Below are 12,901 nucleotides of genomic sequence, written 5' to 3' on the forward strand. Positions count from 1 at the left end.
ATGAGGGCAGGGAGTTTTGCTGGTTTTGTTCACTGCTGTACCCCTCAACTCTTAGCACAGTGCCCGACACCTAGTAGTTGCTCAATAAATATTTCTGGAAGGCGCCTTGAGAGGCTACTTGAGAGGCTGAGATGGGAGGATCACTTGAGCCTGGGAAGTCAAGGCTGCAGTAAGCTATGATTGGGCCACCGCACTCCAACCTAGGCCACAGAGCAAGACCCTGTCTCAAAATGAGCAGAGCCTGAATGAGCCGAGCCTGGCACAGATTAAGTGCTATGAAATCATCATTGTAGAGAGAAGAAACTAAGGTACAGAAAAGTTGCTCGGTTGCCCAGCTGGGAAGCAGCCAAACCAGGCTCCACGGTTCCAACCCAGACCAGCCAGCTCTGCTTTAAATCACCACTCTGCCTCCATGGAAAACATTTTTCAGGAGAAGGCTGAGCATATCCTGGGCTACACTTCTTCCAGGATCATCATTCCATCATTTATTCTTCATTCACTAAAGTGCCAGGCACTGTGTTTGGTGCTGGAAATAGGACAATGGACAAGACAGCCAGGACTCTGACCTCAAGGAGCTTAGGTCCTAGCAGGAGAAGCACATAATAAACAAGGTATGGACAAACCATGATAACTGTTTCAAAGAAATGAACAGGACACTGTGAGAGGAACCAAGGAGGGGAAGGAGGAAGGTAGTCAGGGGAGGCTTCCTGAAGGAGGTGGTATCCAAGTCAAGACCAGTATGAGAAGGAGCCGGCCATGTCTTTGCATGTGGGGAGGGTGTTACAAGCAGAGAGAACAGAGAGTGCAAAGGCCCTCAGATGAGAAAGAGTGTGAGGTCTTCAAGAACTTGAGGCTGAGAGTGGCGGCTCACACCTGTAATCTCAGCATTTTGGAAGGCCAAAGTGGGAAGATCACTTCAGGCCAGGAACTTGAGACCAGCCAGGGCAACTTAGTGAGACCTTGTCTCTGTGGGCATGGTAGTGCCTGCCTGCAGTCCTGGCTACTTGAGAGGCTGAGATGGGAGGATCACTTGAGCCTGGGGAGTCAAGGCTGCAGTGAGCTATGACTGGGCCACTGCACTCCAACCTAGGCAACAGAGCTAGACCCTGTCTCAAAAAAATTAAAAAAAAAAAAAAAAGGAAAAAAAAAAAACTGAGAAGAGGCTGCTGGGGCTAGAGGGGGAGAGGGAAAGATGGGGCGAGGCCAGGCAGGTCCTCAGGAACAAGGGAAGGAGCTGGACTCACTCTATAGACAGCCCCTGAGGGGTGAGGATGGAGATCAGGAGGCCATGCAGGAGGCTCCTGCCCGTGTCCTGGGTAGGCTCAGGGGTGCCAGACCTTTAAGGATGATTGGGGAAGGAAGGGAGAGGACAACTTAGGACAGAATGGTGCTCCTAGGCCTGGGCTCCTCGCCCCTCCCAGGAGTTGCTGATAAAGAAGATCAGACTTCAGTGGCAATTTTTCAGGTAAGGGCTCATTTTAAAAAGCAAGGCCACACCCTCTGTCACATCCCTCAGTGACAGATCCGCCTTCCTTCCCAGATCACCCCCCAAATCCCCTGATTTTGCAACCTGAGCCCAATGCAGACGGTGCAGACCCTGGCCCTGGAGGGACACTCAGCCAATCTCAGATTGCCCCAGCCATTCTCTGCCTCACCCTTGCTGTGTTTCTGAGGCTTAGTTTCCCTGACTGCCCCTCTTACCTCTTTCCAGAAGCAAAGTGAGGGCTGAAGTCTCTGGTCATTCAAGGAGTCAGGTAAGCCGGGTTCAAATCCCAGCTCTGCCACTTCCTAGCTGAATGAGCCTGGGCAAGGGACTCCTCTGAGCCTCATCTAGAAAATGGGCCTAAGAGTGTCAACCTCAAAGGGCTGTTATGAGTAGTAAGCAACCCTCAATATGGAAAATATTTAAGGAGGTGCCCAGCACATAGGGAGCAATGGAAAGAATAACAGCAATTTCTTTTTTTTTTTTTTTTTTCTGTAGAGAGTCTCACTCTGTGACCCAGGCTGGTCTCAAACTACTGGCCTCAAGTGATCCTCCCACCTCAGCCTCCCAAAATGATGGGATTACAGGCATGAGCTACCCCATCTGGCCCAAGAATATTAGTGAGTTCTACCATAATCATTGGTTATTTACTTATTCCAACATGTAATGGGCACCCGCTATGTGCTGGGAGCCTCAGCCTCCCAAGTCTACTCTTTTTTTTTTTTTTTTTTTTGAGACAGAGTCTCGCTCTGTCACCCAGGCTGGAGTGCAGTGGCCGGATCTCAGCTCACTGCAAGCTCCGCCTCCCGGGTTCACGCCATTCTCTGGCCTCAGCCTCCCGAGTAGTTGGGACTACAGGCGCCCGCCACCTCGCCCGGCTAGTTTTTTTTTGTATTTCTTAATTTTAGTAGAGACGGGGTTTCACCGTGTTAGCCAGGATGGTCTCGATCTCCTGACCTCGTGATCCGCCCGTCTCTGCCTCCCAAAGTGCTGGGATTACAGGCTTGAGCCACTGCGCCCGGCCCCAAGTCTACTCTTACTATGGACGTGTGCCTGAGAGAGACTGATGGGTTCTACCTGCCTAGGTGAGGGAAGGCCTCCTGCAGGAGGTAGCCTTCATGCAGAATTTTGAGCGGTGGGTAGGAAACAGGCAGGTGGAGAAGGGAAAGAAGGACGTTCCCAGCAAAGGGAATAGCCAGTGCAGAGCCACAGGCAGGAAAGGACGCAGCATGATTGGGGAACTGAGAGTGACTTAGTGAATGGAGGGTCTGGTGGAAGCCCGTGGGAAGACAGCACGCCTCTTTGGATGTGAGGTTCCACCCAAAACCACCCAAGGACCCAGTCTGCGGCTGGGCCTATCCACCTGCAAGGGCTTGGGCTGCCTGGGCCCTCTCAGGCTATAGCAGGTAGAAAATAACCATCAAAAGGGAAGGAACACAGTCTCAGGCCTGGGGTGGAAACTGCTAAGAGACTAGGACTTCCTGGCTGTGTGGCTTGGGAGAGTCACTTCCCCCATCTTAGCCACAGTCTCTTCAGCTGCAAAATCAGGGTGGATCCACTGACCTCAGAGGCTGCTGTGAAAATGTGAGAAGCAGCTGACAAAGCAGAGATGGATCTCAGGCTGGGGTCACCGGCCTCTCTGTGCCTTGGTTAATTTCCCTCTCTTCAGAAAAACGTGCTGATGAAGTTCTGCTGAAGAAGTTGGGGCTTCATTTGTACCCTCGATTCAGGGTCTGCGATGGGGAAAGCTATTTCAGGGCTACTTCCTGGGGGGAGGCAGGCTGAACAGGACATGAAGCCATTCAGAAATTCCTGCAATGACCCCTTCTCTTCATCAGAAGCTCAGTGAAATTCTCCCGAGACCTGTGACTAGAATTCTGTCAGTTATTAGGATTTCAGTGACAGCGTCCCCACCTTGGCTAATTGTTTTTTGTATTTTTAGTAGAGTTGGGGTTTCACCATGTTAGCCAGGTTGGTCTCGAACTCCTGACCTCAGGTGATCTGCCCGCCTCGGCCTCCCAAAGTGCTGGGATTACAGGTGTGAGCCAAAGCACCTGGCCAGCTTCAGCATTTTATGTTCAGCAAAGGTGTTTGCATTTATGGAGCATAAACTCTGCTAAAGCATTTTCCCTGCAATATCTAAGCTCAAAGAGATGAAGCAGCTTGTCCAAGGTTGCACGGCCAGAGTGGCAGTCCTTGATCAGACCAGGCCAAGGCTGAAGAAAATAGCTCAAAGCAGGCAAGTCAGAAGTGAGCAGAAGACAGCAACGACCTGCAGGATGGCTTGAAAAGAAAAAGCAGGGTGACTTGGGACACAGAAAGCAGCCTGGAACCCACAAAGCAGACAGTATAGCTTCCTGGTTACCCAGAGCTAGGGATCCCACTCTGGGAGGAGCTAGAGGGCCCAGCCCAGGGAACTAGGCCTGCCCGACCCCCTCATCACCCTGCTGGACCCTGGCAAGGGAGGCGTCCTGGCATCCTCTTGAGGATGATGGGTGAGGGCTTCTAACTTGGAGTACTACACTCCCAGGTTCAAATCTCGCTTCTGCCACTTGCCAGCTGGTGATCTGGACAAAAGATATCACTTCTCTGAGCTTCTACTTTCTTCTCCAAAAAAGGAATAATAATACCCTTTTCTCAAGGAAGCTATTCGGAAGGCCAGGGAACTCCTGTGGGGTGCTGAGAAAGCATACCCAAAACACTAATGCCAGCAGAACGGGACACAAGAGGGTTTGGGTTCTGGCTATGCCTTGCATCTGCTCCGTGACACTGGGCAAGTCCCACGCCCACTTCGAGACTCAGCCTTCTCTCTCCTATCACCTGGAGAATCGTCTTCCTAAGAGACAAAGAAGATGCTCGTCTCTCTATGGTGCTTGCTGGGATGCAGCTTTTTCTAGTACCAGATTTCCAACCTGCTGGCTGAATAGAAAGGTGAAAACTAGCCGGGGGAGCTTGCCCAGGTGCCCAATCATGGAGGCTGGGGGCACGGAGGGGACTTTTGGAGGGTGATCTCAGGAGGGGCCAGGACTCCAGCGGAAATTCCTTCTGGGTGTACTTACCTCCTGTGGGCACTCTCATCTCTGGGCTCCAGTTCTTGTGCCTGTGTGCCAAGGCTGTCTGCTGGCAGAGCCCTGGAGAGGCAAAGGAGATATTGCATCAGGGATGGGCACCGTGGAGAGGGGCCAAGTCCCTGGCCCCTTCAAAGAGGCAGAGTGAGGGTTTAGGATCTCAAGAACACCAGACAGTGACATTTGGGAGAAGGACTCTGGAATGCAGGGGAGGCCGCTTCAGCTCAAGAGACAACAGCTGGAGTCTCAACTTACCTGCTCCTACAGGGAATGAACTGGCTCACTTCTCAGGCAGAGAGGTGTGAGGTGAAGTCTGAGCTAAGGCACTACTGCCTTAGGGAGCCCCTGACTTATGCCAACCAGGCCTCTCCCTTCCTCTTGGCCTAGGGACCTTGGACTCCAGGAAAAGTAAATATAACAATAAGCAACCACCACCACCACGACACACCACTATTGCCACCTGAGATGGCTGGGTATGGCTGATCAGGTTGTGGACTGCACAATTCCAAATGGTGCCATGTGCCCAGCCTACAATGAATATGCTGCCTCCTGGAATTGAACACAACATCCTACTATCACCACCTAACACTGACCAAATGCCTACCACGCAAATACCTGTGTCATTCAAACCCCAATAAAAGGAAAGTGTGATGATCCCAATTTTACAGATGAGAAAGCATGACACCAAGAGGAAGAGCAACTTACCCAAGGAATGGGTGAAAAGAGTTTCACCATCCAGACCTTCCTAACACTTAATCTCCCATGTTACAGGAACGAGGCTGTGTCCATGATGAGTCCTGGCATGTAGCCAGAATCAGGCCAAAGTGGAATCATTGTAGCTTTAGGGCAGGGTGTGTGTGTATATATATATATGTGTGTGTGTGTGTGTGTGTACACACACATATACATACACACACACACACATATGTATGTGTGTGTATATATATCTTACCACTTAGGGTAGAGAATATTTTTAGTCCAATTCATACCTTTCCCCATTTTACAGATGGGACAACTGAGGCCCACAAGGAGAAATCACTTTACAGACTCACATACTAAGTCTGAAGCTAAACCTCCCGCCTGTCAGTCCTGTTTCAGGAGGTAGGGGTGATTTGGAATGCAGCTCTGGAGTTGGCCAACTCCTTGACTATATACATCCCTCCTCTGGGACTTCTCCTATTCTGTAAACAGGAGGTTTTAACCAGGGTAACAAGACTTTGAAATCTCAGCTTTTTAAATCTCAGCCAGGCTTTGCATGGTGGCTCATGCCTGTGATCCCAGCACTTCGGAAGGCAGAGGCAGAAGGATCGCTTGAGCCCAGGAGTTCGAGACCCAGCCTCGGCAACAGGGGGAGACCCAGTCTCTACAAAAAATAAAAAATTATCCAGGTGATGGTACACGCCTATAGCCCCAGCTACTTGAGAGGCTGAGATGGGAGGATTGCTTAAGCCCAGGAGGTCAAGGTTGCAGCGAGCTGTGATTGTGCCACTGCACTACAGTCTGGGCAACAGAGCAAGACCGTGTCTCAAAAAAAAAGAAAACAAACAAGCAAACAAACTCAGCTTTTATTATTTATGCCATGATGGCAATAAACAGGCTGCAGGCTGTTGACTGCGTTTCTTGGTCCTCCATTCCTTCCTATTCACTCACTCCTTTTCTCCATACCATTTTCCTATTCCTGAAATATCAGGCCAATGAGGACATCTAAACCCAGATGGAAAAGGGAACCAAGGTGTAACCACAGCAACCCAGACCCCCCCAGCAGGCCACCCCCAAACTACAGACACTCAAGCCCCGGCACTCCTGGAACATGGGCGGCCAATGATGTGAGGCCTGCTCTCTTGGCATAAATAAAACCAATTAGGAAGCAGGCGCTGGAAGCTCTTTCAGAGGCAGGATGGCTCGCCCAGCTGCCCTCAGACAGCTCTTGAAATGCCAGCGAGCCCAAGTGGCCTGCCAGCCAGGCAGCTCCCATGGCCCATGAGCGCAGCCATCCCCCTCCAGGGAACACAGGCCCTTTCAGAGCAATGGGACAGGGCTGTCAGTCACTCGGAGCTGTGTATCCAACATGCAGCTCCCAGCCACACATAACTATTTAAACTCACCTTAGGTAACATTAAATACAATTAAGAATCCAGCTTCTCATCTGCACTAGCCACACTACAAGTGCCCAGAAGCCACACGTGACCAGTGGCTACTGTACCGGACAGTGCACATGTAGGAGGGGGCGGGCAAATGATGGCCCAATCCAACCCAGGGCCTGTTTTCAAAGCACCCTTGAACTAAGAATGGTTTGTAAGTTTTATCAAGGGAAGAGGGTGAAGGGAGGAGGAAGAGGAGAGAGAGAAGGAGGAGCAACAGCAACAGAAACCACATAAACACCACAAAATTGGAAACATTTACTATCTGGACATTTATAGAAATTTGCTGACCTCTGCACAGAACATTCTCATCACGGCAGAGCGTTCTGCTGGGCAGTGCTAATTAGAGGGCAAATGAGAGGGAGGGGTGGGAGTCAAAGAGCTCTCCTTTTTTTTGTTGTTGCTGTGGTGGTTGTTGTTGAGAGGGGGTCTCATTCTGTCCAGCCCAGACTGGAGTGCAGTGGCATGATCTTGGCTCACTGCAGCCTTGACTTCCTTGGGCTCAGGCGATCCTCCCATCTCAGCCTCCCAAATATCCAGGACTACAGGTGCATGCCACCGTGCCTGGCTAATATTTGTATTTTTGTGTAGAGATGGGGTCCCGCTTTGTTGCCCAGGCTGGTCTCAAACTCCTGAGCTCAAGCGATCCTCTTGCCTGTGCCTCTCACAGTGCTGGGACTTCACGTGTGGGCCGCTGCACCCAGCCCCTCCTTTTTTTGCAGGAGGAATATATTAAATACACAGCACCCCTGTGTATTTAACACCAAAGCAAGGGCTTTCCATGCCCTACCTGGTTTCATCCTCACATCAGCCCCATCAGACAGGTGGTGCCATGTTCTCCATTTTAAGCTAAGAAAGTCCCATGTGGGTGCAGGGTGAACACGACTCTACCACAAAGCAAAATCGCCAACAAATAGAAACCACACTTAAGAAAAAAGCCAAGAAGGAAATAAGACTCAACTGCCACCAGGTAACCAGGCATGGGGTGGTGCACGCCTGTAGTCCCAGCTACTCTGGAGGCCAAGGTGGGGGGATTGCTTGAGCCCAGGAGGTTGAGGCTGCAGTGAGCTAGGATCAAGCCATTGCACTCCAGCTTGGATGACAGAGTGAGACTGCCTTAAAACAGACAAACAAACAAAAAACATTGCTACCAGGGGTGGTATTCGGGTGGTAGGTGATATTTTTCTCCTAAAAACATAACTTGATGGTGTCATCTTATTGTCTTTCCACATGATAAAATAATAAAGCGACTAGTATTTTTTGAATTGTACACCATACATGTTATGGGCCCAGACTGCTTGGGTTCAAAATCCTGCTGCACCGGCTACTGGCTGAAGGACCTTGGCAAGTCACTTAGCCTCTCTGACACTTGGTTTTCTCATCTGTAAAATGGGGATGATAATACAGGTCAAGTAGCCCTAATGCAGAATTTCAAAATATGAAATGCTCCAAAATCCAAAACTTGTGGAGTGCCGACATGATGCTCACAGAAAACGCTCATCAGGTGTGGGCATGGTGGTTCACACCTGTAATCCCAGCACTTTCGGAAGCCGAGGTGGGAGAATCACTTAAGCTCAGGAGTTCAAGACCAGCCTGAGCTATTAATACAACGAGACCCCATCTCGAAAGGAAAGGGAAGGGGAGAGGGGGAGGGGAGGGGAAGCAAAGAGGGGAAGGGAAAGGAAAGGGGAAAGGGGAAGGGAAAGGAAAGGAAAGGGGAAAGGGGAAAGGAAAGGAAAGAGGAAAGGGGAAAGGAAAAGAAAAGAAAGGAAAATGAAAGAAAAGGAAAAGGAAAGAAAAGAAGAAAGAAAAGGAAGGAAGGAGAAAGAGAGAGGGAGAAAGAGAGATAAAGAGAGAAAGAAAGAGAGAGAGAAAGAGAGAAAGGAAGGAAGGAAAGAAAGGAAAGAAAATGCTCAGTAGAGTATTTTGGAGTAGGGATGCTGAACTGATCAAAATAATGCAAATATTCCAAACTCGGAAAAAATTCAAGCTAGGTGTGGTAGCTCATGCCTGTAATCCCAGCACTTTGAGGGCTGAGGCAGGAGGATCGCTTGAGCCCAGGAGTTTGAGACCAGTCTGGGCAACAAACTGAGACCCCATCACTACTAAAAAAACTTTTTTTAATTAGCCAGGTGTGGTGGTGCTTGCCTGTAGTCCCAGCTAATTGGGATGCTGAGGCAGGAGGATTACTTGAACCCAGGAGGTCAAGGTTAAAGCGAGCCATGATCATGCCGCTGCACTCCAGCCTGGGTGTCAGAGGGAGACCCTGCCTTAAAAGAAAAAAAAAAATCTGAAATCCAAAACCTTTCTGGTCCCAAGCATTTCAGATAAAGGGACAGGCAACCTGTAACGCCTCCTAGAAGGGCACTTGGAAATGTGCCCCGTGCAAATGAGAAACTAGTCTTGTAGGAGTGCTGGGAAGTACAAATAAATCAGGGCATGTTGGAACAGCACCTGGCCCAGAGCAAGTGCTACCTGCCTGCTGGCTCTTGTTTTCAGCAAATCCTTGTACAGTGGGGATTTTTATCCCCATCTGAGAAGTGAAGAAATTGAAGCTCCAAGAGATGGAGTGATTAGCAGAAGCCACACAACTAGTAAGAGGAAAGGCCAGTTTCTGAATGCGGTTCTGTCTTCAAGGTGTCATCCCTAGCATGGTGTCATGCGGCTCATAAAACAGGGGCAGCAGCCAGGCACAGTGGCTCATGTCTGTAATCCTGGCACTTTGCGAGGCCGAGGTGGGCAGATCACGAGATCAGGAGATCGAGACCATCCTGGCCAACACAGTGAAATCTCATCTGTACTAAAACACAAAAAATTAGCTGGGCATGGTGGCGCGTGGCTGTAATCCCAGCTACTCAGGAGGCTGAGGCAGGGGAATCGCTTGAACCCAGGAGACAGAGGTTGCAGTGAGCCGAGATCGCGCCACTGTACTCCAGCCTGGGCAACAGAGCAAAACTCCATCTCAAAAAAAAAAAAAAAAAAATTCAGATTAAGCCAGAATCAGCTGGTTGTTGGAAACAGCAGGGTTTCATTTCACACCTGTAATCCCAGCACTTTGGGAGGCCAAGGCGGGCGGATCACGAAGTCAGGAGATCAAGACCATCCTGGCTAACATGGTGACATCTCCTCTCTACTAAAAATACAATAATAATAATAATAATTAGCCGGGTATGGTGGAACGCACCTGGGAGCTCCCAGCTACTCGGGAGGCTGAGGCAGGAGAATCGCTTGAACCTGGGAGGCAGAGGTTGCAGTATGGTGACATCTCCTCTCTACTAAAAATACAATAATAATAATAATAATTAGCCGGGTATGGTGGAACGCACCTGGGAGCTCCCAGCTACTCGGGAGGCTGAGGCAGGAGAATCGCTTGAACCTGGGAGGCAGAGGTTGCAGTGAGCCAAGATCGCACCACTGCACTCCAGCCTGGGTGACAGAGCAAGACTCCATCTCAAACAACAACAACAACAAAAACAGGCAGCAGGAGACCATGGGAGGGGACTTTGCTCCCTCTTTCCATTGACCCTGAAAAGCCCCTGGAAGGGAGGGGGCTGATCAATCTAAGAGATCCCCTTAGACTCAGATTCATTCATTCCACCAATGTTTACTGAGCAAGTACCATGTGCAGGGCCCTGCTCAACATACTGGGATACATCAAAGGCAGCAGACAAAGGTCCCTGCCTTCATAGAGCTGACATTCCAGTGGGGAGCCAAGAAACCAGTGTGTGAGACAATGACACCAGTGATAAAGGCTCAGAAGCAAATGCCCATGATGAGAGGTGGAGGCATTCCACAGGGGTTAAAGAAGGAAAGAAGGGGGTGACATTTGCACTGAGACCACACCGAGTTTTGGCTCAAATCTATACGAACTTTCTAAATCATCATTTCTCCAAGCTCAGCAGATCAGGAGGTTCCCAAGAGAAAAGCAGCAGGGGGGCAGGGAGAGGACAACAGCAAGGAGCTGGCAGCGCACAAAGCCGGCTCGGGAGGTCACTGCACTTACAGAGTGGCCCTGGAGCAGGGCCCAGTGCCCACGTGCTCAGGCTCAGCCATCAGCCCTGCGATTCCTCCCCATGGGAACCAGCTTCCAACATTCCATTGCCATGGCTATTCCCAACCCTACCGGACCACGCTGACTACACCACCTCCCACCCACCATGCTCCCACCTTCTGCAGAGCTGGGAGATGCAGGTCTCTTGGGCAGGGTCCCTGGGAATCAGGGACCTCTGAGCTATTACAGGGAGAAGCCAGCCAAGAAAGCCCTCCAGATTTCAATGGGGTGAGAGTAGGGGAAAAATAATTCTGAAGCTCTGGACACTGCTTGAGCATAAAAAGCATGCAGAGTGGTTCAAGACGGAAGAAGGGCAGGGAGGCTGGCATGCAGCCTTAAAAATACTAGCTCAGGCCGGGCACAGGGGCTCACGCCAGGCACAGTGGCTCATGCCTATAATCCCGGCACTTTGGGAGGCTGAGGGGGATGGATTGCTAGAGGAAAGGAGTTTGTGACCATCCTGGACAATAAGACGAAACTCTCTCTCTACACAAATTAGCTGGGTGTGATGATATACACCTATAGTCCCAGCTACTTGGGAGGCTGAGGTGGGAGGATGGCTTGAGCCTGGGAGGCAGAGGTTGCAGTGAGCCAAGATCACACCGCTGTACTCCAATCTGGGTGACAGAGAGAGATTCTGCCTAAAAAAAAAACAAAAACAAAAACAAAAAACAAAAAAACAACAAACAAATAAAAACATTAGTTCAGACTTAGAGCACTTATTATATACCAGGCACTGAGCTAAGAGTTTTACATATATCATTGCATTTTGTCTTAACCATTGACCCTATTTGACCCTCCCTTATTAAATCATCCATTTCCAGGGGCTCAGAGATGTAAAGAGACCTGCCCAAGGCCATGCAAGCTGGTAGGCAGGGGAGCTAGAAGGAAAACCCAAGTCTCTCTCTTTCCAGAGCCTGTGCTCTCCTCCCTGTCTTGTTTTGCATTTTTTCACCTAAAACCATCAAAGCAGGGTCAGCCTCCCACTCAGAGGCCCAGTTCAGCACTCTGTTAGGGACTAGCCGGGGGTGGGGATTGATGAGGCTGGGGGTCACATCCTGGCTCCCTCACTCAGAGGCTGGGTGTCCTGGGTCAATCTGGGCAGCTCTTTGAGCCTCAGTGTTCTCATCTGAGAAATGGGAACAACACCTGGAAGAGTGCCATGGGAACGATGTAACTTCCATCAAGCCAGGCAGAGCCAGCATGAGAAAACTATTACCATTTAATTTTTTCCTTTTCTTTTCTCTCTTTTTTTTTTTTTTTTTTTTGAGACAGGGTCTTGCTCAGTACCCCAAGCTAGAATACAGTGGTGCACTCATGGCTCACTGCAGCCTCAAACACCTGGACTCAAGAGAATTCTCCCATCTCAGCCTCCCAAGTAGCTAGGGTGCCACCACGCCCGGCTAATGTTTTACTTTTTTGTAGAAACGGGGTCTTAATACATTGTCCAAGCTGGTCTCAAACTCCTGGGCTCAAGTAATCCTCCTGCCTGGGCCTCTCAAAGTGCTGGGATCACAGGCATGGGCCACTACACCTGGCCGCCTTTTTATGTTATGATCAATCATTACAGCACATGGATAAAGACTGGCAGGGACATACACAAACTAAGGAATGTGTGGTCCAGTCAGGTGGGGTCAGGACTGACTTTTTTTCCCCTGTTCTTCGTCATTAGAGTCAAAAATGCACAGTTGGCCCTGTACTTTTTTTTTTTTTTTTTTTTGAGATGGAGTCTCGCTCTGTCACCCAGGCTGGAGTGCAGTGGCCGGATCTCAGCTCACTGCAAGCTCCGCCTCCCAGGTTTACACCATTCTCCTGCCTCAGCCTCCTGAGTAGCTGGGACTACAGGCGCCCGCCACCTCGCCCGGCTAGATTTTTGTATTTTTTAGTAGAGACGGGGTTTCATCGTGTTAGCCAGGATGGTCTTGATCTCCTGACCTTGTGATCCGCCCATCTCGGCCTCCCAAAGTGCTGGGATTACAGGCTTGAGCCACCGCGCCCGGCCGGCCCTGTACATTTTGACACTCAATGACAACCCTGGAGGGTGGGCAGTATTATTAGTCACGTTTTACAGAAGGGGAAACTGAGGCTTAGAGAGGTGAAATGCTTTGTTGGAGGTCACACAGATGGTAACTGATTGAGCCTGAACTGGAAGTCAGGC

The 12,901-nt window shown here is 50.1% G+C and overlaps 1 protein-coding gene across 2 annotated transcripts in view; it reads right to left on the minus strand.

Moving 5' to 3' along the window:
• Positions 1-12,901, minus strand: part of TPST2 (tyrosylprotein sulfotransferase 2) — a 39,031-nt gene that overhangs the window by 14,657 nt on the left and 11,473 nt on the right. The window contains exons 1-2 of one of the 2 annotated variants that reach the window (XM_011975351.1): positions 10,696-10,751; positions 4,543-4,614 (exon numbers count right to left, since the gene is read on the minus strand). In XM_011975351.1, coding sequence (XP_011830741.1) covers positions 4,543-4,614; positions 10,696-10,745 — 122 coding nt within the window. In that variant the 5' untranslated portion in view covers positions 10,746-10,751. Of the gene's footprint in view, positions 1-4,542; positions 4,615-10,695; positions 10,752-12,901 lie in introns of those variants that run through there. The other variant, XM_011975352.1, reaches the window with a different exon arrangement.

The sequence above is a fragment of the Mandrillus leucophaeus genome, unplaced genomic scaffold (genome assembly GCF_000951045.1).
Source record: "Mandrillus leucophaeus isolate KB7577 unplaced genomic scaffold, Mleu.le_1.0 Scaffold154, whole genome shotgun sequence".
Classification (NCBI taxonomy): domain Eukaryota; kingdom Metazoa; phylum Chordata; class Mammalia; order Primates; family Cercopithecidae; genus Mandrillus; species Mandrillus leucophaeus.